General features: G+C 43.1%; 1 protein-coding gene across 1 annotated transcript in view; it reads right to left on the reverse strand.

Moving 5' to 3' along the window:
* LOC112254341 (contactin-4-like) overlaps positions 1-22,845 on the reverse strand; it is an 85,708-nt gene that overhangs the window by 24,185 nt on the left and 38,678 nt on the right. Inside the window, exons 2-6 of the mRNA XM_024426802.1 lie at positions 6,351-6,495; positions 4,353-4,479; positions 4,031-4,200; positions 2,740-2,835; positions 284-487 (exon numbers count right to left, since the gene is read on the reverse strand). Coding sequence (XP_024282570.1) covers positions 284-487; positions 2,740-2,835; positions 4,031-4,200; positions 4,353-4,479; positions 6,351-6,411 — 658 coding nt within the window. The 5' untranslated portion in view covers positions 6,412-6,495. The remainder of the gene's footprint in view (positions 1-283; positions 488-2,739; positions 2,836-4,030; positions 4,201-4,352; positions 4,480-6,350; positions 6,496-22,845) is intronic.

Below are 22,845 nucleotides of genomic sequence, written 5' to 3' on the forward strand. Positions count from 1 at the left end.
TCTTAGAGCTCCAGTTGACCGACCTGAAGATCACTGGCGTCATGATTGAACCGTGTATTCTTTCGGAGTTCCCAGTTGTTTTGAACGCGGCATCAGACCTACGGCTCGGTAGCGTGAATACTGCACAACCCCGATACTGAGCAGCAGCTAAACAAAATACTGTCGCGCTCAAGACGACTGATTTATCTCCTTAGCTTTCACTCCCCACAACGGTACAGGCAAGGTCAGCATGCAGGATAAGCAGGAGCCAGTGGAGCCAGTGGAAGCAGTCGAGCATGCTCACCGTCCCTGCGCAGCACCACGGGGGTGGGCGAGCTGTACGCGGTGGCGTTGGTCATCATGTTCCTCACCACACACGTGTAGTTCCCCACATCGGAGGCCTCCACCTTGGCGATGTACAGGTTGCCGGTCCTCTGGGAGACGAAGCGGCGGGTATCCTGCAGCAGGAAACTTGGACGTCCGTTGAAAACCCACGAGTATTTGATCTCTGCAGGGGAAGAGCACAGACAGCGACCGCAGAGGATCGTGGGCATTAACAGAGGAAGAGATACTTGTGCCAATGACATCACAAAATCTGCCAGTGTGGCGAAACTAAGGATAAACAAGAGATCAGGTTAGACTCTTGTACCTGTACTGTAGCTATAAAAAGGATGGAGACATGCAGTAGTTGCATCTTATAATATCTAATAACATTACACTTAGACAGTGTAATAAGACTTATGTGCAGGGGGCAGTTCACAAAACAGTCGCACTAACAGACGGTGGCACATCCATGGCAGTCATGGCATTCTAGTCTGTGCCCACTGTTGTCCATCGACATACTCAACAGCAGTATTTCAAACAGTTTCTAATTGAATAACGCGTCATTCAATAATGTTGTGTTTTTTGTTTGTTGTTTTAGCTCGACAGCTTAACATGGCTGAACCTTGCTCTTTTCACGTCTCCAAGCATTTCAGAGAGCAAGCAGGGATTTGGATACGCTATTGAATTCCATTTTCAGTTAGAGGAGATAGCAGCCTCCTCCCGCACGTACTACGGGTCAGTGCCACCGGCTTATGCCGATCACACAGACAGCGGAGTAAATTCTAAGTTCAAAAACATTATCGTAATCTAGGCTGGGTCCTTTTTTGTCCTGACAGCCTTTAGACTCGGTGGCCCTTTAATGAGATAGAGAGGGAGTGAAAGAGAGACAGAGAGAGAAGAGAGATGGACAGAGCGAGAGAGAGGGAGTGAAAGAGAGACAGAGAGAGAAGAGAGATGGGGGGGTTGGAGCAGCGGGATCTGGAGACATCAATGTCAAATTAAGAGCTTCTTAAGAGACAGGGAGGGTAGGGTGGGCTGGGGTATTAGAGCCCCTCTGATCAAGGAACACATTACATCCTGTAGTCAGTCTTTTTGACTGGGCAGACAGTAAAGATCCGATTGCTTCCTTCAGGGAAACAGTGAATTAAAATGATCATAGTGAAAGTCAGGGCAGAGTGACAGACCTTTCATGATTAGAGAGTATTATGGAGTGGTTCTGCTTAAGGGTTGTGGTCTCACAGCAACAGAGGACTCGCAGAATTGAACACTGAACACAGACCATTTCAGAACACCTACTACTGATGGCTCAAGTTGCTTGAAATAACATTTATATGGCTCTGCATTTCTGTATCAGCAATAACTTGCACTAAATTGGTTTGACATTACTACAAGTTATGACAGAAAACAAACATGTTTGCTTGGATCTAAAATCCACAGCGTTGTTCTCCAATTCAAAAATGTATGCCTTTCCTCTGAAATCCACCTGGAGACAGCAGCATTGAGAAACACAATCCCATCAAATGTCTGGAAGAAAAACTAGAAAATATAAAATGAAGAGATGAAGGCATTTTGGGGAAAAGGAAGAGAGATTGCAAAAAAGGTGCGGTTTGAATCCCTCGTGGCCATTGATTCAGTTGGAAACAGAGAGTGGAGAAATGCTGGTACGCTGGCGTGAAATTGTGGTAGTGGCGCGGAATGGCTTCAGGAGTGCGGGGCACTTTGAGGGTCTGCTAATCAGCAGCACACAGACACGGAACAGACTCACAGCTGTGCCACGGGATAAACGCCCCCCCCCTCCCCAACACACCAGCCACCAGGAGCGCTGGAAGGAAGTGGAGCGCCGGAGGCTTACAAATGATAGCACGGTAGCGGGTCACACTGGGAAAGAGTGAGCTTGAGGCCATGAAGTGTGAGGGTATGAACTGGGGATGTAACGGCATTTGGAGTTTGGGTTGAGTTCAGGTAGATGAGGGATCCTGCTCCAGTCCAGTAGGACTGATCATAAAAGCCAGTCCCACGGGAGAGGAAGAGAGAGAAAGTAGGTTATGAAAGACTAGAAGTGAGAAGAAGTAGTAGATATGAGAGCAGAGGCTTGCAGCAGAGTTGGGGAAAGAAAGTGGGTGTGATTGTGAGGGGGCGTAAGATAGCTGGGGCGTGTGTGAAAGAGAAGCAGCATAGAATCAGTAAGGGTTGAGGATACAAAGCGTTATACACTCTCAGGAAAAAAAAGGGTTCCAAAATGGTTCTTCAGCTGTCCCCATAGGAGAACCCTTTTGGGTTCCATGTAGAACCCTCAGCGGAAAGAGTTCTACATGGAACCCAAAAAGGCTCTACCTGGAACCAAAAAGGGTTCTTCAAAGGGTTCTCCTATGGGGATAGCCGAAGAACCCTTTAAGGTTCTAGATAGCACCTTTTTTTGTTGTAAGAGTGCGGTACCTCCATTATGGGGTGGAGGGCCACATAGCAGCACCACAGCCTGGCCTTCTCTCACTGACACTGTGTTCCTGGACTTTCTGCTGAAGTTCTGCAGATCTGTGGGGAGGCAAAGACAAAGTGGCTCTGATTACTTTCAGACGTCTATAGTTGAACCTCCCCTAAATTGCAGTGAGATTCTGGAGAGGGCATTTTCATTTTGAAGACCATGTTCCTCTCTATGCACATTGCTTGTACCTCATTTGCTTTACTTCCCTGCTAATACCACCAGTGACATGTGTGAACAGGGAGAGACATAAATACCTCTCTCTAAACCAGGGTTTTACGGATCACTTTCACTTTTCATTAAATGCTGCTGCATTACGAGGAAAAATAGACAGCTCCAGGGACCCCAAACCTTTGGAAATATCATTCAAATCCCAAGAGGGGGGCAGGCAAATATCAACAATAACAAAGTCTCATCTCATCCGAAGGCTTATCACCATTTAAATGAACATATCAAGTATGAGCACCCTTCCTGCATGAATAATACAAACCCCTACCCCCTGGGATTGGTTATAACTTCCCTAACGTAATGTGGGATTGTTTTGGTTTGTTTAATTAGCTGGAGCCTGTCAGTAGACCTGCATTGTAAAAAGAAACAACATGGACATATGAACACCCTACCAGGTCTACCAAGGCATATCACTTAGGTGGACCATTCCAACTGGTTTAGTCTTGGCACTATCTCCAGAGATGTAAATAAATGTGTTGATGGATTCATGGGAGAACTTTAGTCTGGAATGATGTTTATCTTTTCGCTGGCTACAGAGGGAGTGAATTTCACAGTGCATTTGAGTGAGAAGAAGAGAGGTAAACGTGCCCATCTGTTGTTGAAAGCGCTCCAGATGATGTGATTTAGTCAGGGTGTAACATTAAAGCCAGAGTTAAAAACCATTCTAAGATTCCGACTTACACTAATCACTAATGGAGCTGCAGGCTTAGTGCATGTCAACACGGCAATTACCCCAAAGTAACAGCTCTTCTCAAATTAAAACATGCTTCCGGAGTGAGAAGAAAAACCCTTTTGGGGTTCCTAACCTGAATGATTTGCTTGTGCTGTACTTAATCGTGCGTTAAATCGTAGCAAATCACATCTTCACTTGATGTGTCATGACTAGAGAAACAGACTGTCTCTCAAAGACGTGTCTCTAAAAAACACTTGAAAATGAACGTTTTTTTTTTAGGTAAATGTCTGAAATGGCAGTGTTTTGTCGTTCCTTCGTATTGAAGATAGGAGTCCAAATCTACTCACATGCAAACTGAACCTTGGCCTCCCTGCTGACGATGGTCCCAAAGACATTGGTAGCAATACACTGGTAAACGCCCCCGTGATGTGTTGCATGGGGGTGATTGATCAACAGGTTTCCTTCAACCAGGTTGTAGTTCAAATCCATGTCAATATATCCCCCATCAACCTTCCATCTGTAGAGCCGCACACACAAACACAAATGATTATTCCTCACGATCAGACAGTACAAACCAACATGGCCACAGGACAAAATAGCATTCTAAATGAAAATACTGACACGGGGAAAGGTATGAAAAGCTAAAGAGTTTAAAGGACAGGCACCTACTTATAATGCGGGACTGGGTTCCCCTTTGCTTTACAATTGATGAACACCTTGTTGTCCTCAGACCTCAGGGGGAAAACGCTGTCACTTGGTTCTTGAGTGAAGACAGGTCCATGGCGTGCGCTTCTCTCTGAGTGAAAAGAGCTCCGCCGCTTTAGTTTTACCTTGCTACCGACAACTACGCCTGAACGATGAAAGCCAATCACTGAGGACAAAATGATACATTGTGTGAACCTATACCCAACTGTGTACCCAACCTGTTTTACTGTACACACAGTAGTCTTTAGGCTACAAGGACAGCCTCGTCACAGTGTTGACATGAGAGAGAACAAATACGACACTGACAATTAGAGGCCAATGAACTGATCCCATTCTCTACACCCTGTAGCTCTGCACGCATACTCGGACGCCGCAATTTACAGCGCACACGGACAAGTCATACAGGAAGTCCAGGGACATCTTCCACAGTATTCTCCTTCTTTCCATTTGAATTCCAACCAACGTGCAGTCTGTTGGCACACCCGTGACACGGATGGCAGCTCAGTCAGGTCTGCTGTTTTGGTAAGCTGCTGCCAACTTACCAATACACCAGAGTAATTACCCCATGTTACAGTAATTGACTCTGCTGAAATGCAGCTATCGTTCCCTTAATGCGTAAACCCCCCCCCGTCAGAACTAATCGTCTTCTCTGTTCCGACACACAGTAGGCTACAGTATCCTGTCGGTGGCTCTCCACAGCTACAGTCCAAGTTCTAATGTCCCCTTTGGAAATCAACAGTCTTTCATATGAACGATATGAGATAAAAAAATTATATATATATATATATTTTTTTACAGGTACCTAACCTTGAAGACTAGGACAAAGAGAAGTACTCCCTCCCGCATCATCATCATGCTAATGAGAGTGTGGGGGAGAAGCTTTGCCTGAGGTGAGGACCTCCTTTCCTTCCTCAGCCTCCAAGGGAGATGCTTCATATCTCTGTCCTTTAAAGGAAATAAATGAATGAACCTTTTATAGCTGGTCTATTCAACCTGGGAAATGCTTGTGCTTCGTGTAATTTGGAGAGATCTCACCCTGGCTAGCAGTCACCCTCCAACTTGTCATCAAACTACACATGCACACTGAATATCAATTATATATGTATTTATGTAAATGTGAGCTCAATGATGAGGAAAATACATCAACCCGCACCAAGTAGAAGTCTTTGACATCTCCACATTCTGTCCCCCCCTCCCCTCTCTCTCGTCATTGTCGTTTTTCTTTTCCAGGCTGCCTTGATCTGTACGTGTCCCTGAGAAAGTGCTGACTGAAGATAAAATGCTAACTCAATGGAGATGGCAGCATAGATAACACAATAGCCACCTACTCCATACACTGTGTACATTTAAATACATTTGTCTGATGGCTTGTAAATATCCGGGCTTGACTTCCATTTAAATCTGTCAGCCAGGCGTTTCAACGTTAAATCCCTCTCCATTCTGTAGATAGTTCATAATACCCAGACATAAAGTGTGGGAGATACACTGCTATATTGACACTCCAGATCTCTGCCTCTCGAAGGTCACTCCGGTGTACGGAAACAGAATTCAGGTTAGTAATTGGGACCTTGCAGGTGTTTGTTGAGTGGTATGGCTAAGAAGCTAAGGAAGTGTTATTGCCATGGAGATGAGCATAAAGCGAGACATATGACATGAAGAATGAGATATACAAAATAGATTAGCACCATGGAAACCATTGTGTTGCGAGTTCATCACAAACCCTACATCTTTCACTCCAAGTTTGGTCAAGTTTGACACATGATCCTTTGTGGTGATATAGATCAAATGACGAGTGATGTCATACCGAAGGAAACCCCCTAACAGCATGCATCCTGGGTGAGAACAGCATGATACCCTTTGAAGAGGTAAGGAAATGATAAAACAGACAGAGGGGTGTATCGCTTGCAGAGGGGTGTATGCAGATCAGGTGTGGTATCAAAGGCAACTTGGGGGACATCTTACCAGCAAGGCAGTCCGTGAGTGACAGAAGGATTAACAGTTCCCATGGCAACAACATTTTCATTTTCCAAGGTCAAAGGCTTTCTTTCTTCCCATCCAATTGCCAGTGAGAGGGGAAAATATCCTGTGTAAACTCTGCTCCTTGTAGCTGCGGAAAGGAGAAAAGACAAAATGGGCAATGTGACAACAATCTTTTTGCAATAGGCTATACACTGAGCCTGTTGAAAAATGGAGCTGGAATTGAGGAAAATCAGTCAACCATGAATAATGAATTCATCAAAATAAGCAGGGTCAAGATCCCGTGCCTGAGGGACAAGCTAGTAGCTGATCTACAGGAGCTGATATTTGGTGTGTACATTCTGCTGCTACAATATCTCCCAGGAGCACAAGTCAAGGGAGCGAGAAAAAAGATTCAAGGCTTGCAGAAGCAGCAGATGAGTAGCTCAACCGCCCTGCCAAAGGCCCTGTTTAGATTTCGCCGAAACTACTGGTTCAATACGTTTACACTGTGGAAAATAACGTGATACATACACAGATCTGCATGCATTTCTCTCTCCTCACAGCAGTGAAAAGGATGTTTCCCGGGGAGATGTCCGATGTGACTCTTGAAGGGCAGGGAATATGACAGCGCGGTGAGACGTTTCCATTTAACCTGGCCTCTATTGAGAGAGCTAGAGAGAGCAATCCATCTCGAGGCAAGGCATGCAATCCACCTCGAAACACAGAGCAGACACAGACGATATCCTCTATGAAGCATCAGAGAGAACTATTATTGCTGTGAAGAGCAAAGAATTGCTGCTATACACATTCACAGGCTTTGATCAGCAGCTCCAGACAGAGAGGGTTAGATATCAATAACATTAGCTCATTATGATGTGCTGGGATTGGTAAATAAATACCTAGCCTATTACACAGGCCCGAATGGGAGACATTTAAATAGGTGAAATACATCTCCGATATAAATTGAGACGGGAACACAGTTTTCCTAGATTGTGATCACCTTCCGCGTGAACAGAATTCCATACACGGATGGGAAAGTAAAGTAAAAGCTAAAAGGAAAGATAAATAATAATAATTCTCTCTGACACGAGGTGTTAAAACCATGACCTTTGTAAGTTACACAATGTGCCCAGCATGAAAAGCTCAGCATGAACTCCTACTGTACATAAGTAATGTCACCTACTTCTGGACTCAGGTACTGCCCCTCCAACTGTGGAGTTGAGCTAATGCCACGTTGTGCAGTTATACAATGTTCTTCCAGATGACGTTCTAATGTGAAAAACCAGATCATTTACGTTCGATGGCGACAATATTTCTCCAAACTTTTACATCCTTTTCTTTTCCCTCTTTGCAATCAGTGCAGTCTCATTTCCTCTGGTGAGAAATAGCCATGTTGGAAACTTAATAGAAGAAAAGGGGAAGAGTAGTAATCAGGAAAGATAAAAAGGACTTAGATCTCAGTAGGGATGAGAAGAGATTCAATTAGATTCATTATCTTCTTTATCTTCTACTTTTTTTTTAACCTGCTGCCTTTTTTCCCCCTAGTCATTCTGCCCACAGCTTTGCCCTGAATCGCAATCAACTACGGAGGAATAAGTCAGTAACAGGAAATTTGGCTGATGCCTTCCCTTATGGGTGATGTATCTGTCTCATGTAGGGGAAAACTGACGCTGAAACAGTACCCATATAACAATAGACAGAACTCACATTGGACCTATTTGAACCCTCATGGGAGAGCTAAATGCATGGACTATCCCCCCCCATCCATTGCAATACCATCCGTCTGAAATACCACCAGTCTGTAGTACCATCAATCTACAGTCCTTGGTAGGGGTATACAGTATGTACCATTTTGGTAATATTAAGTTTGTGTGCAATTTTCAACTCTCTAAATCCTTTTGGGAATATTTACGAGCCAACTACCCAAAACGGCTATTTGCAATCAATAAATTATACATGCCAGCTACTGAGCTGAGTCATTCACAATCAATGTGATCTAAATTCAGGCAAGCTTGCCAAAAAAAAATCAGAGCACACAATCTTCTGGCAGAGTGTGCGGTGCAAAGGAAAATAGACAGTAGAGATGTACATTGACCAAGAGGGGACATTCTTCCTTTTGGTCCAAGTAGATCCCACTGTGACAATGTAGAATCAGGGCTTTGAATACCAATCCCCAATCATCATATTCTGGCCAATCCAAATCATTCCATTTTCCAACTCCAAGAACTGCTGCGGCATGCTGTAGGGATCATCCTGGCACTCTTATCCACCCAGACAGGTGCTACACATTGTTCCTGGCTGAGTTGATGTCAACTCAAACATACCGTAGAGCACCAAACTTGAATATGAATTGTGTAGTAGAGGAGTGGAATTAATCAAGCCATACCTGTGGCGACTAGGATCACTGAGGAGTTATCGCTATTTATGGGTACTTAGAGGATCTGGAGGGCAGGGGAACCATTGCAGTCCATTGCCGAGGTTGTCTAACAAGGCCCTGAAGCCTAAAGTCATTAGTGTCCCTGCTCTGCCAGATGATCGATGCTAATTTATGTTTGGTCTAGTCAGCTGTCCAGTTTCACTTTCAAGCTGATCAACTTTCTTTTGTCTCCTCGCTGTAGCACGTCCTCTCCCCCTGGCGCTCAAAGTCAAACTCATGGAGCTGTTTGCCTTTGCCCCATGGATGGAAGCTATGATTATGCTCAGCGTCAAGATGCAGAGCCTAGATTCCCGGAAGTGTACGGTACGACTGAGAGAGATGGCACTGTTCCTCTGTCAGATAGCACTGCTCTGTTTTTAACGATGCATACGTCCTGGGCATCCTTGGGGAGGATGTGTTTCTTGGTCACAGTCCAGAAATTTAAAGTAGTTGCTCATGATCCCCATGATTAATTTATATACCAGAGAAAAATACAATGGTAATAATTCTTGTGCCCAGCGGACGGTGGTCGCAGGTGTTGGAAACACCAAGTGGGATGAATCCGAGCTAATGGTGCCTGCAAGGGAAAATATCTGTCAGGGATTAATCCCTGATAACACTGTGGTTTAGATCACGTGCCTCTTCTCCCTCAATGGCCTCCCGAGATTAAGATAGCTAGCTGGAGAGAAATGATTCAATGAGGTACGGGTATCGACACGGCTGCATTCTGGTCTGACGCATTGGCTGGTTTAATGTTCATTACTGATGAGCAGCATCCCACAGTGGGATATGTAAACTAGGTGGAACTGAGAGGAGGATGCAGTTGAACTCTGTTGAGCAGAGTTCCACTTCATTAGTTCCTGAGTAATTGGCTATAACACGTGACCACGGAAAATTAACATCAGCGGCCTAGCCAGAGGTAATTAAGGCATGTTTTTGGAGCTTACCCCTGTAAATAAGACTAGTACACAAAATCCCACACCCGTGGTTTCAAAGGCCTCATTTTGTTAGGGTTAATCATGACATAGAGTGCTTGGACCAGGCTGGACTACACACTTTCTCTGTGAAATTTGCAACGCCAAGGAGGGGAGGGGAAGGGTGCACTCAAGAGATACAATGTTGCAATGGACAGACCTTAATTATTGCTATGAAATATTATACCGGAGGTACAGAATGAATTAAGTCTTGTCCATCCCCTTCCATTTATGGCCTTATCATATCAAAGCTCGCCTCTCCAAAACACTCCTGTAATCTCCTTGATCTCAGATTACTGTCAACCCGTTTCCATTCATGGGGGAGCTGGAGCTAGGCAAACACTATGGTGGCTGGATGTCAATCAGCATTTACTGGCTAAACATGTTGCTAGCTAGATGAGAGGAAGAGTAACATTGACGAGTACCATCCTTTTATTTCCTGTCTTGATCTTCAACATTCATGCCAACCCTAAAGTGACTTCACAGAGTCAACAGGCAACAAAGAGTGAAGGACGAAGATACATTAGCTCAAATTAACCCACAGATGAATCTTTACACTCATACGAATGGCTGTTGTCCTTGAGGGGAAGAGAGCTTCTTTCAGTCAAAGTGTTACAAGGGGATGGAAGTGGTAAGATAATGGTTATCTGGAGGGCAGTCATGCACAGAATTGAAAGTAACCCGTTCATTCTAGTCCTTACAGCTTGAAATCTGTAATAAGACGATACTGTAAGTGCCGTCCCCAATAACGTAGCTAACACCGATCAGCACCAGGGACAGCTGCAGATACTGTATGTTGAATATTCACAGCCCACTATTGCTAAATGTAATGTGGGCATAAAGACATGAATACGCACAAATTCACACGCACACATGCACACACACGCACACACGCACACACACACGCAGACGCACACACGCGCACACACACACACAACATAGAAAAATGGGATTACAGTAGCAACAGCAACAGCTCTTGTACCTTAAATAACACCCACAGTCGCAGTCTTTTACAGTATGAAATAAATCACCAGCTCCACTGACAACCATGTTTCCCACTGATTGAGTACTCACAGAGTAACTGGAGAGAGCCCTCTACTTCCCCAGGAGCTGAGACACAATCAGCCCCTTCCTTTGGTCTGCTAAGAGAGAGAGAGAGAGAGAGAGAGCTCAGAGACCGTGTGAGCTGAATCTGAAGCCGGACAGGAGCCACTGAAATGGTGGGAGCTCGGGAAGCTCTGTGCCTTGCTGCTGCTATCGGTCTGTAACACAGTGTGTATCCCTGATCACAGGGAACATTTCTTTGTGCCCTGCCCCTTCATGGCGCCGCACAATTATGGCACCACTGATGCCAGCAATCCACCACGGCAGGATTCAAGGATTGTCCTTGAATTCCTGAAGAAAAGAGTGTCTGGATGTGAAATAGTGATACAAACGTGAAAAACAACACTGCAAGTTGAATCCATCTGATCGACCCCAGATCATAATTTGTTTGACAGAGTTTGTGTATTAACAGAGCCGAAAATCAATAAGATAAATATTGCCCTTTTAACTTTTCTACTATGTTGTGTAGTGGTAAAATTCTATAAAGATATTTTGTACAACTGGTAGCTACTTCATAGGGTATCACCATTTCTAAGAGGCATTGGTGTGATACACAAACACACAAACACACGCACACACACACACACACACACACACACACACACACACACACACACACACACACACACACACACACACACACACACACACACACACACACACACACACACACACACACACACACACCAATCACAATGACCTGAATTCCTGTGCTAGCACCACAGAAGCCATTTACTCATTGTAATTTGGTTTCCAGCATGGCAGACACCAGCAGAGCTATCACAAAAAGACAGATTGTTTCTGCAGGTGGATAGAGCTTCGCTTGCAGTGGCCTTAATAAAAAGCACTCTGCATACATACTCTACAGTGCAACATCTGAAAAAGGGCATTTATTATCCCAAAATAAGCAAACAATTTCACAACAGTCTTAAAGAGGAGCATTGAGCAAGTTGCTGTGAAATGCCTGAAACACGCAAAAGGTAATACAACTGGTGAGAATTAATATGATTTCATTTCCAACCAAATTAGTGTATGTGTATGTTTGCTAGGCAATTTGACATTCAGCGAAAAAAATCCAAGACTCAACAATAATAAGAAAAGATTACTTAACACAAACCTTGTGTCATTCTGATGAATGTTTGTTGTTCATTTTTTTTATTGTTTATTTCTCTTTTGTTTATTATCTATTTCACTTGCTTTGGCCCCTTGAATTGAGAGAAGAGAGAGAGAGAGAGAGAGAGAGAGAGAGAGAGAGAGAGAGAGAGAGAGAGGACAAGAAAGGAGATAGAGAAGGGAGATAGAGACAAACAGACAGAGGATAGAGATAGAGACAGACAGAGAGACAGGATAGAGATAGAGACATACAGAGAGACAGACAGAGACAGACAGAGAGATAGAGACAGACAGACAGAGAGACAGATAGACAGACAGAGATAGAGACAGACAGAGAGACAGACAGAGAGATAGAGAGAGACAGAGAGAGACAGAGAGAGAGATAGAGACAGACAGAGAGACAGATAGAGACAGACAGAGAGACAGACAGAGAGATAGAGACAGACAGAGACAGAGAGAGAGATAGAGACAGACAGAGAGACAGACAGAGACAGAGAGAGAGATAGAGACAGACAGAGACAGAGAGAGACACAGAGAGAGAGAGACAGAGACAGACAGAGAGAGACAGACAGACAGAGAGAGAGAGAGAGATAGAGACAGACAGAGAGATAGAGACAGACAGAGAAAGAGAGAGAGAAAGGAGATAGAGACCGACACAGACAGAGAGAGGAGAGAGAGAAAGCACGTCAGAAATGGAAAACACTAAACAAACAACAACACAAAGAATTATCAATCCAAACTGGAGATGTATGGGTAAACCACTTCTCCAATCTTTTTGGCTCTATAACAATGAATAAAGAGCAAAAACATATACATGATCAAATACAAATCTTAGAATCAACTATTAAAGACTACCAGAACCCACTGGATTCTCCAATTACCTTGAATGAGTTACAGGACAAAATAAAAACCCTCCAACCCAAAAAGTCCTGTGGTGTTGATGGTATCCTTAATGAAATGATCAAATATACAGACAACAAATTCCAATTGGCTATACTAAAACTCTTTAACATCATCCTTAGCTCTGGCATCGTCCCCAATATTTGGAACCATGGACTGATCACCCCAATCAACAAAAGGGGAGACAAATTTGACCCCAATAACTACCGTGGAATATGCGTCAACAGTAACCTTGGGAAAATCCTCTCCACTATCATTAACAACAGACTCGTAGATTTCCTCAATGAAAACAATGTACTGAGCAAATGTCAAATTGGCTTTTTACCAAATTACCGTACAACAGACCATGTATTCACCCTACACACCCTAATTGACAACCAAACAAACCAAAACAAAGGCAAAGTCTTCTCATGCTTTGTTGATTTCAAAAAAGCCTTCGACTCAATTTGGCCTGCTATACAAATTGATGGAAAGTGGTGTAGGGGGTAAAACATACGGCATTATAAAATCCATGTACACAAACAACAAGTGTGTGGTTAAAATTGGCAAAAAACACACATTTCTTCACACAGGGAGACAGGGATGCAGCTTAAGCCCCACCCTCTTCAACATATATATCAATGAATTGGCGCGGACACTAGAAAAGTCTGCAGCACCCGGCCTCACCCTACTAGAATCTGAAGTCAAATGTCTACTGTTTGCTGATGATCTGGTGCTTCTGTCACCAACCAAGGAGGGCCTACAGCAGCACCTAGATCTTCTGCACAGATTCTGTCAGACCTGGGCCCTGACAGTAAATCTCAGTAAGACCAAAATAATGGTGTTCCAAAAAAGGTCCAGTTGCCAGGACCACAAATACAAATTCCATCTAGACACCGTTACCTTAGAGCACACAAAAAACTATACATACCTTGGCCTAAACATCAGCGCCACAGGTAACTTCCACAAAGCTGTGAACGATCTCAGAGACAAGGCAAGAAGGGCATTCTATGCCATCAATAGGAACATAAAATTCAACATACCAATTAGGATCTGGCTAAAAATACTTGAATCAGTCATAGAGCCCATTGCCCTTTATGGTTGTGAGGTCTGGGGTCCGGTCACCAACCAAGATTTCACAAAATGGGACAAACACCAAATTGAGACTCTGCATGCAGAATTCTGCAAAAACGTCCTCCGTGTACAACGTAGAACACCAAATAATGCATGCAGAGCAGAATTAGGCTGATACCCACTAATTATCAAAATCCAGAAAAGAGCCGTTAAATTCTACAACCACCTAAAAGGAAGCGATTCCCAAACCTTCCATAACAAAGCCATCACCTACAGAGAGATGAACCTAGAGAAGAGTCCCCTAAGCAAGCTGGTCCTGGGGCTCTGTTCACAAACACAAACACACCCCACAGAGCCCCAGGACAGCAGCACAATTAGACCCAACCAAATCATGAGAAAACAAAAAGATAATTACTTGACACATTGGAAATAATTAACAAAAAAACTAAGCAAACTAGAATGCTATTTGGCCCTAAACAGAGAGTACACAGTGGCAGAATACCTGACCACTGTGACTGACCCAAACTTAAGGAAAGCTTTGACTATGTACAGACTCAGTGAGCATGGCCTTGCTATTGAGAAAGGCCGCCATAGGCAGACATGGCTCTCAAGAGAAGACAGGCTATGTGCTCACTGCCCACAAAATGAGGTGGAAACTGAGCTGCACTTCCTAACCTCCTGCCCAATGTATGACGATATTAGAGAGACATATTTCCCTCAGATTACACAGATCCACAAGAATTCGAAAACAAATCCAATTTTGATAAACTCCCATATCTACTAGGTGAAATTCCAGTGTGCCATCACAGCAGCAAGATTTGTGACCTGTTGCCACAAGAAAAGGGCAACCAGTGAAGAACAAACACCATTGTAAATACAACCCATATTTATGCTTATTTATTTTCCCTTGTGTACCCTTAACCATTTGTACATCATTGCAACACTGTAAAAATACATGATATGACATTTGTAATGTCTTTATTGTTTTGAAACTTCTGTTTGTGTAATGTTTACTGTTAATATTTATTGTTTATTTCACTTTTGTATATTATCTACCTCACTTACTTTGGCAATATTAACACGTTTCCCATGCCAATAAAGCCCCTTGAATTGAATTGAATTGAAAGGAGATAGAGACAGACAGAGAGAGAGAGAGAGAGAGAGAGAGAGAGAGAGAGAGAGAGAGAAAGAGAGAGAGAGAAGAGAGGAGACAGAGAGAAAGTGAGAGAGAGAAAAGTCAGACGGACAGAGAGCGGGAGAGACAGAGAATGGAGACAGACAGACAGACAGACAGAGAGAAACAGACAAAGAGAGACAGACAGACAGACAGAGACAGAGTCAGACGGACAGAGTCAGACAGGACAGACAGACAGACAGACAGACAGAGACAGACAGACAGACAGACAGACAGACAGACAGACAGACAGACAGACAGACAGACAAAGACAGACAGACAGACAGACAGACAGAATTAGAAAGAGTCAGACAGACAGACAGACAGACAGACAGACAGACAGACAGACAGACAGACAGACAGACAGACAGACAGACAGACAGACAGACAGACAGACTAAAAAGAGAGAGAGAGAGAAAGAGAGAGAGAGACAGACAGACAGACAGACAGACAGACAGACAGACAGACAGACAGACAGACAGACAGACAGACAGACAGACAGACAGACAGACAGACAGACAGACAGACAGACAGACAGACAGACAGACAGAGTCTAAGACCTAGTTTACAGCCCTGCATTATATTTCTATTATGAAAAATCCCAATAAATTTAAGCAGCAGCAGTGATATTCAAGATCTCATTTTACCGGAATGGCTGTATCTCAATAGGAGCGTAATGAGGAGGGGAACAAGGCAAGGCAATTCTTTATTAAATTAACATGATTTACCATAACGTGGGGCTGCTGATTACTATGCATAATCCTGCCTGTGACTGGTGGATATTTAATCCACCTTACATCAATGTCCTCTCTCTAGTTCCAGTAGGGAATGGATATGGTATGCTGTTCCCAGTTGGGTGCTATATAAAACCACCCATAACAAGTCCCATCTATATTCCTTCCCTGTTGAGTTAAGAGGACGTGTGTTAGAGTATGGTGTTATGCTGCTCTGGACTAATATAAATGACTTTATATTTTAAGGGGTGACAGGTAATCAGGTTCATGCCATTGTTTCCAGTGAGTTGCTTTCGACATGCTATTTTTCACAGCTTGTTTTTTTGTTGTAGCCTACTGTATCTTACTCAGTAACAAGTAAGTTGATAATGAGCACACATATGCCTATGTTAAGCACAGTGAAAAGTTTCAAGGAGAATATGATTTCTTAGATTGAACTTTTAACGTGTAGTCTAGACACAGTAATTATCAGCCATAGAAAAGGGAAATGTCAAAGACCTTGGTGAAATGTTGCTGGTCTTATGAACAGCTCTGGTTTTACACTATGTTAAGAATGTGAAATGGTGCTGGTCTTTATGAACAGCGCTGGTTTTACAGTATGTTAATAATATGAAATGGTGCAGGTCTTTATGAACAGCGCTGGTTTTACACTATGTTAATAATGTGAAATGGTGCTGGTCTTTATGAACAACGCTTGTTTTACACTGTTAATAATGTGAAATGGTGCTGGTCTTTATGAACAGCGCTGGTTTTACACTATGTTAATAATGTGAAATGGTGCTGGTCTTTATGAACAGCGCTGGTTTTACACTATGTTAATAATGTGAAATGATGCTGGTCTTTATGAACAGCGCTGGTTTTACACTATGTTAATAATGTGAAATGGTGCTGGTCTTTATGAACAACGCTTGTTTTACACTGTTAATAATGTGAAATGGTGCTGGTCTTTATGAACAGCACTGGTTTTACACTATGTTAATAATGTGAAATGGTGCTGGTCTTTATGAACAGCGCTGGTTTTACACTATGTTAAGAATGTGAAATGGTCACAGAAGCAGATTCTACAATAGCGAACCAGACAAATACACTCAGACATTCATCGTATTGTATTCTTTATCCAAAATCCTCATCCTGAGTACAGAGTTGTTCCTATTTATTCCATAATCCTCAGCCATAGTATCTGTGTTAACATTTGAATCTTTCTCACCATACATTTAAAATTGCTCTAGTTCCACAACTTCCTTACATGCTCAGCAGCCTTTTGGCAACGCCACTAAGTGCCCGAAGCAAGAGAGTCACATTACTGCAGCCCCGGAGATTATGAATGATAGGGAAACTCTTTTTACATTCATTACAGGACCTCCCATGAATAATTCATTGAATCAAATTACAGGCCCCAGAAATATTCAACTGTGTTGTATCAGGCCTTTCCTCTCCAATTGATCACTTCTTATACAAGTGATGTATTTGCCGACAAGGGAGCTGCAGCCCCATTCACCAGCTAGCCAGATAGGAAATAACTGTTACTGCAGGGCGAAGGGACATTAGGAGCAATTCCAAACTGATATAAAAAGGTGAGATCAAGAGAAATCTAACAGCAATGCTTATCTACGTCGGTGGAACCCTTTCATTCGTACTGTCAGACAAAATGTACGTTTCTGTAAATAATACTTTGCCCCCGAGTCAAATATTACGTCCCTTTGAAAATAGATGCTGAGAAAAAGTGAGAAAAAATAAACTTCAATTTACAACTGCTCATACTGTAACACACGCATCATCACCGTGTATAATATCGCCAGGACTGCTCCGGGTTCTGTCAACACAGCCTGGTTGTGGGTCCCACTGGGGAATTATAGCTGTCATTCACCTGAATAATGTGGGAGACAGCAGTGGTATTTCGGAGAAAGAAGAAGGAGTCCATCATCTCTGCTAGGTCACAGAGTGAGTGACTAATTCTGCTAAAGGTTAGGCATGAACTGTGACCGCTTTCCTTGACAGGGGCTCTGACAAAGCACCCACACCCAACAAAACAGGTCAATGCCGCTCAGATTATTCCTCCTACATCCATAAGAATAGGAGGGATGATAAACTAGGTGGTGGGCTCAGAGGTCGGCAGTGAAGGACATCAAACATAAATGCACCTCGAGGGGAAAAAAAGCCCAACAATAAAGTTACAATCTAAAAAATTCATGGCCTTTTTTGTTGCATCTGCTGGATGAATCTGTTCAGAGGTTCCAAAGGGTGCAATCTAGGTAGTAGAGCTCCGAACAGCTTTGCTCAGGAGAAGCGTCCCTCAGTTCACAGTCTTCAGATTACAGCCCCTGTAAAAGCTGCAGATACGATTCCATTGGACTGAAAATGTAAAAAGTATCTGAAACCCCTATCGGCCGATCTACTGTACTCACCTCACCATAGAAATAATCTATGGTAATGCAGAGTTTATTATAGATAACATTTTCATAATTTATAGATTTTAATGTTGCACATTTTATTGTTATGTCCATGGCTCATATATAAAATGAAAGTGCTGTTTTCATAATCATATAATAATTAAATGTACTTTCAAAGTCAAGATATACCCTTGCTTTAGTGTTAACCAGCGAATGAACCTACTAGCGAATCTTTAAGGCGAGATCAAAAGGGCACGGCTGCACAACAAGATGGAGTCAAAAGGAAATTTCTCAAGGTCAAGAGTTGAGTGATTAAAGCTAGGTTTGGAAAAAAGATCACACAGATTGAAGTCCAAGAGTTGAGATGAGGGGGGGGGGGATCCTCCAACTCCTCAAGCGTGAAATAATAATGCAGATCATTTAAAGTGGTCTTCCTACAAATGGGTTAGGTCGTTGAAATCATTAGTATTTGAGCAAGTAATACAGCTGCTAAATACTGCATGTCATTTTTCAATATTTTTCTTCCTCAGGGGTAGTCTACTTGTTCCAGTGAAACCATGGCTGCGCCATTGCCTGCTGCCGATGCACCCTAAACTCTCTGCAACCCCAATTTCAGAGGTCTCAATTAGGCTGTGTTTCAGTCTCCTTCAACTAGAGACCTCTAGTAACACACAGCCCCAGAGACATAAAGCCCATTAACACTAGTTCTCCAATTCCATTTGGAATCTAGCTCAGCCAAGAGAGGATTTTTTTCTGACTTACCACCATGTATTTTAACCTCCCGCCTGACACTACCATACACACATCAAATAAGCGTGATAGAGTGCTAAGCAGGAGTGTGATTTAATCAAATTGTGTTAGTGGAGGTGTTTTGAAACCTATTTTTGAGATGTGAAACTTTATCAATTTGATGTTATTCACACCATTGCCATAATGATTCAAAATACAGCCTTGCAGTATAGGAAGTGGGAGTTCTTAAATTATTTATATTCCACCAGTTATTAAGTTAAGTTTTTCACAATTCCTGACATTTAATCCTAGTAAGAATTCCTGTCTTAGGTCAGTTAGGATCACCACTTTATTTTAAGATTGTAAAATGTCAGAATAATAGTAGAGAGAATGATTTATTTCAGCTTTTATTTCTTTCATCACATTCCCAGTGGGTCAGAAGTTTACATACACTAGTAGTCAATCAGTATTTGGTAGCATTGCCTTTACATTGTTTAACTTGGGTCAAACGTTTCAGGTAGCCTTTCACAAGCTTCCCACAATAAGTTGGGTGAATTTGAAACCATTCCTCCTGACAGAGTTGGTGTAACTGAGTCAGGTTTGTAAGCCTCCTTGCTCGCACACGCTTTTCAGTTCTGCCCACAAATATTCTATGGGATTGAGGTCAGGGCTTTGTAATGGCTACTCCAACACCTTGACTTTGTTGTCCTTAAGCCATTTTGCCACATCTTTGGAAGTATGCTTGGGGTCATTGTTCATTTGAAGACCCATTTGCGACCAAGCTTTAACTTCCTGACTGATCCCTTGAGATGTTGCTTCAATATATCCACATAATTTTCCAACCTCATGATGCCATCTATTTTGTGAAGTGCACCAGTCCCTCTTGAAGCAAAGCAACCCCACCCCCGTGCTTCACGCTTGGTATGGTGTTATATGGCTTGCAAGCATCCCCCTTTTTCCTCCAAACATAACGATGGTCATTATGGCCAAACAGTTCTATTTTTGTTTCATCAGACCAGAGGACATTTCTCCAAAAAGTATGATATTTGTCCCCATGTGCAGTTGCAAACCATAGTCTGGATTTTTTTATGGTGGTTTTAGAGCAGTGGCTTCTTCCTTGCTGAGCGGCCTTTCAGGTTATGTCGATATAGGACTCGTTTTACTGTGGATATAGATACTTTTGTACCTGTTTCCTCCAACATCTTCACAAGGTCCTTTGCTGTTGTTCTGGGATTGATATTCACTTTTCTCGCCAAAGTACGTTCATCTCTAGGAGACAGAATGCATCTCCTTACTGAGCGGTATGACGGCTGCGTAGTCCCATGGTGTTTATACTTGCGTACTATTGTTTGTACAGATTAACGTGGTACATTCAGGCGTTTGGAAATTGCTCCAAAGGATGAAACAGACTTGTGGAGGTCTACAATATTTTGCTGAGATCTTGGCTGATTTGTTTTGATTTTCCCATAATGTCAAGCAAAGTTGCACTGAGTTTGAAGGTAGGCCTTGAAATATATCCACAGGTACACCTCCAATTGACTCAAATGATGTCAATTAGCCAACCAGAAGCTTCTAAAGCCATGACAACATCATCTTCTGGAATTTTCCAAGCTGTTTATAGGCACAGGGAAGCAATTACTGTATTAGGGTGTGGTGGCCTTAAACCTGCAACATTTTCTCTCAGCTCCATGGCAAAATGTGCAGAAATTAGAAAATTTGCTTTAAAACGGAAACAAATGTATCTCAGCTCCATGTAGAACATGTTAGAATTGCAGGAAATTGACTTAACAATGAATTGGCAGTTTACATGTGCAGTGCACCAATCCACAGCATGTCCTGGATATTGTTATAAACTGCAACAGTGTAAGCTGTTCAAAGCTCAGAAACCACTGAGGAGACAGAATGGATTGTCTCAGTGACTGAGAGTGTGTGCCAGCCCCTCAAAGCCCAATGTTTACTGCTCCTCTGGACTCCTGCCCTGAACTCCACCGTTACCCAAATCATCACGGCTTTGCCCTTTATCCTCAAGTCCTGTAACTTTCATCTCCTTGCCATCAATTAAGACATGGTTTACTCTGACTAAGTCCATTTGAAGCCTGCGGCAGTGCACGGTACTTCCGCTGAGCCCTTCACACTGGTGGCCTCGAAATATTCCTCAAGTTGTCACCCCATTAGACAGGCCCGCTCCTAATTGCAGTGACACTATCTTGCATGTACAGGGGGATGGTGTTGCTGCAGTCAGCAGTCCACAAGGCTCATTTGCACTTCTCCCTGTGCTTTAGCACCGTGGAACATAGAATTCCTCTGGAGACACAACTCAGATCGTCGTGTCACTTTAATTGATGGCAAACTTGCTGTCGATGATCATTAACAACATGAAGGGCTTCTGACTGAAGGTGTCTCTATTTTAAAAGGGGGACTCACCTCATTTATCATCCAGAAAGCCTCTGCTACTGTATTGAACTAATCTGGATTCCTTCAGTAAATTATGCCATATAAAAAGTAGATGTTCCATATGACATAACTAATTACAGGTCCATTTACAACCTCAGAGTCAACACATTTTCATTTCTGAGGATGGGGACACAAATTGACCACCACAACCTTCAGTACACCTTATTTCTTGTCTGTCTTGTTTGATCATGCCGACAAATTACATCAAGAGCCTCGCTCCTCCGCAGTTCAGCGGGAACATTTATGATGGCAAATAACCTTACATGTCTGACATTTCCTAAGAAAAGGCTGCTTGGATGGGGTAGGGGACTGACAGAACCCTGGGTTGTGTCTGAAATGGCACCCTATTATCTATATAGTGCACTGCTCCGGGCAAAGGTAGTGCCATATATCGGGAATAGGGTGCCATTTTGGACACAGTCCTGGTTAGGTGCCATGACGCTCAGGGCTCCTGGGTTTGACCATGCCACATCACACCTGGCTGGGCTGCTGTTGCCTGGTGACTCAATCACTAGGCCTGAGGATTAGTATGCAAAGCATTCGGGCCTTGAACATGGTGTCTGCTGCCTGTGACAAACTGTAATGAACCCAGCGGTAGCATATCAACGCTGCAGAAAGCAGCAATGATCACACCGGAACAGTCAGCTGTGACTCGGACCTGAAGTGAAAATGCAGTGCGAGAAAAGGAACTTGGAACAGTGGGTTCACTTCTTGCGTTATTTACACAAACCCTCTACTATTTGGTAATATACAATGGGATACTAGTGCACCGTCCTTGCCAATGCACTACTACTATCCTTTTTTTGCTACTGCCAAATCCTTACCACATGCTCGTGTGCCCCAGTTGTATCGTTGCTGCCAGAGGCACCACACACTGTAAGCCGTTTCTTCAGAGAAAATCTAAGCAAATAGGCAAACAAGCAATCACTTTTGTTGGTAATAGTATTCAATAATAACCATACAGTACACTCTTAGGGGGGAAAAAAGCTACCCTCTCGAACCTAAAAGTGTTCTTCGGCTGTCCTCATAGGAGAAACCTTAGAAGAACCCTTTTGGGTTCCATGTAGAACCCTTTCCCCTGAGGGTGTTTACATGGAACCCAAAGGGGTTCTACTGTTGGAACAGTCGAAGAAAGAACCCTTTTGGAACTGTCAAACGTCCATTTATTTAGGTGGCGTTGTAATGTGGTTTCTTGGTCATAATCGGTTGAATCTGGTGGGCCTGTTATAAACAGACTTTATTACCACCAGGCAGCATGACATGTGGAATGTCAATGTACCTTTGATACACGCCTTCAATAAAAGATAATAAAAGTGACAATGAGATGAACTCCATTCATTCTAACAGGGCCAAGGTTTGATACAGGCCAAACAATCGTTCTCGATCCAATTATAGTATGCAAAGCTGGACAGTTTCCCTCTCATAGTCTCAATGATGAATGGCACAGTAGAGAAAAT

This window comes from Oncorhynchus tshawytscha, linkage group LG07, assembly GCF_018296145.1.
Source record: "Oncorhynchus tshawytscha isolate Ot180627B linkage group LG07, Otsh_v2.0, whole genome shotgun sequence".
Classification (NCBI taxonomy): Eukaryota; Metazoa; Chordata; class Actinopteri; order Salmoniformes; family Salmonidae; genus Oncorhynchus; species Oncorhynchus tshawytscha.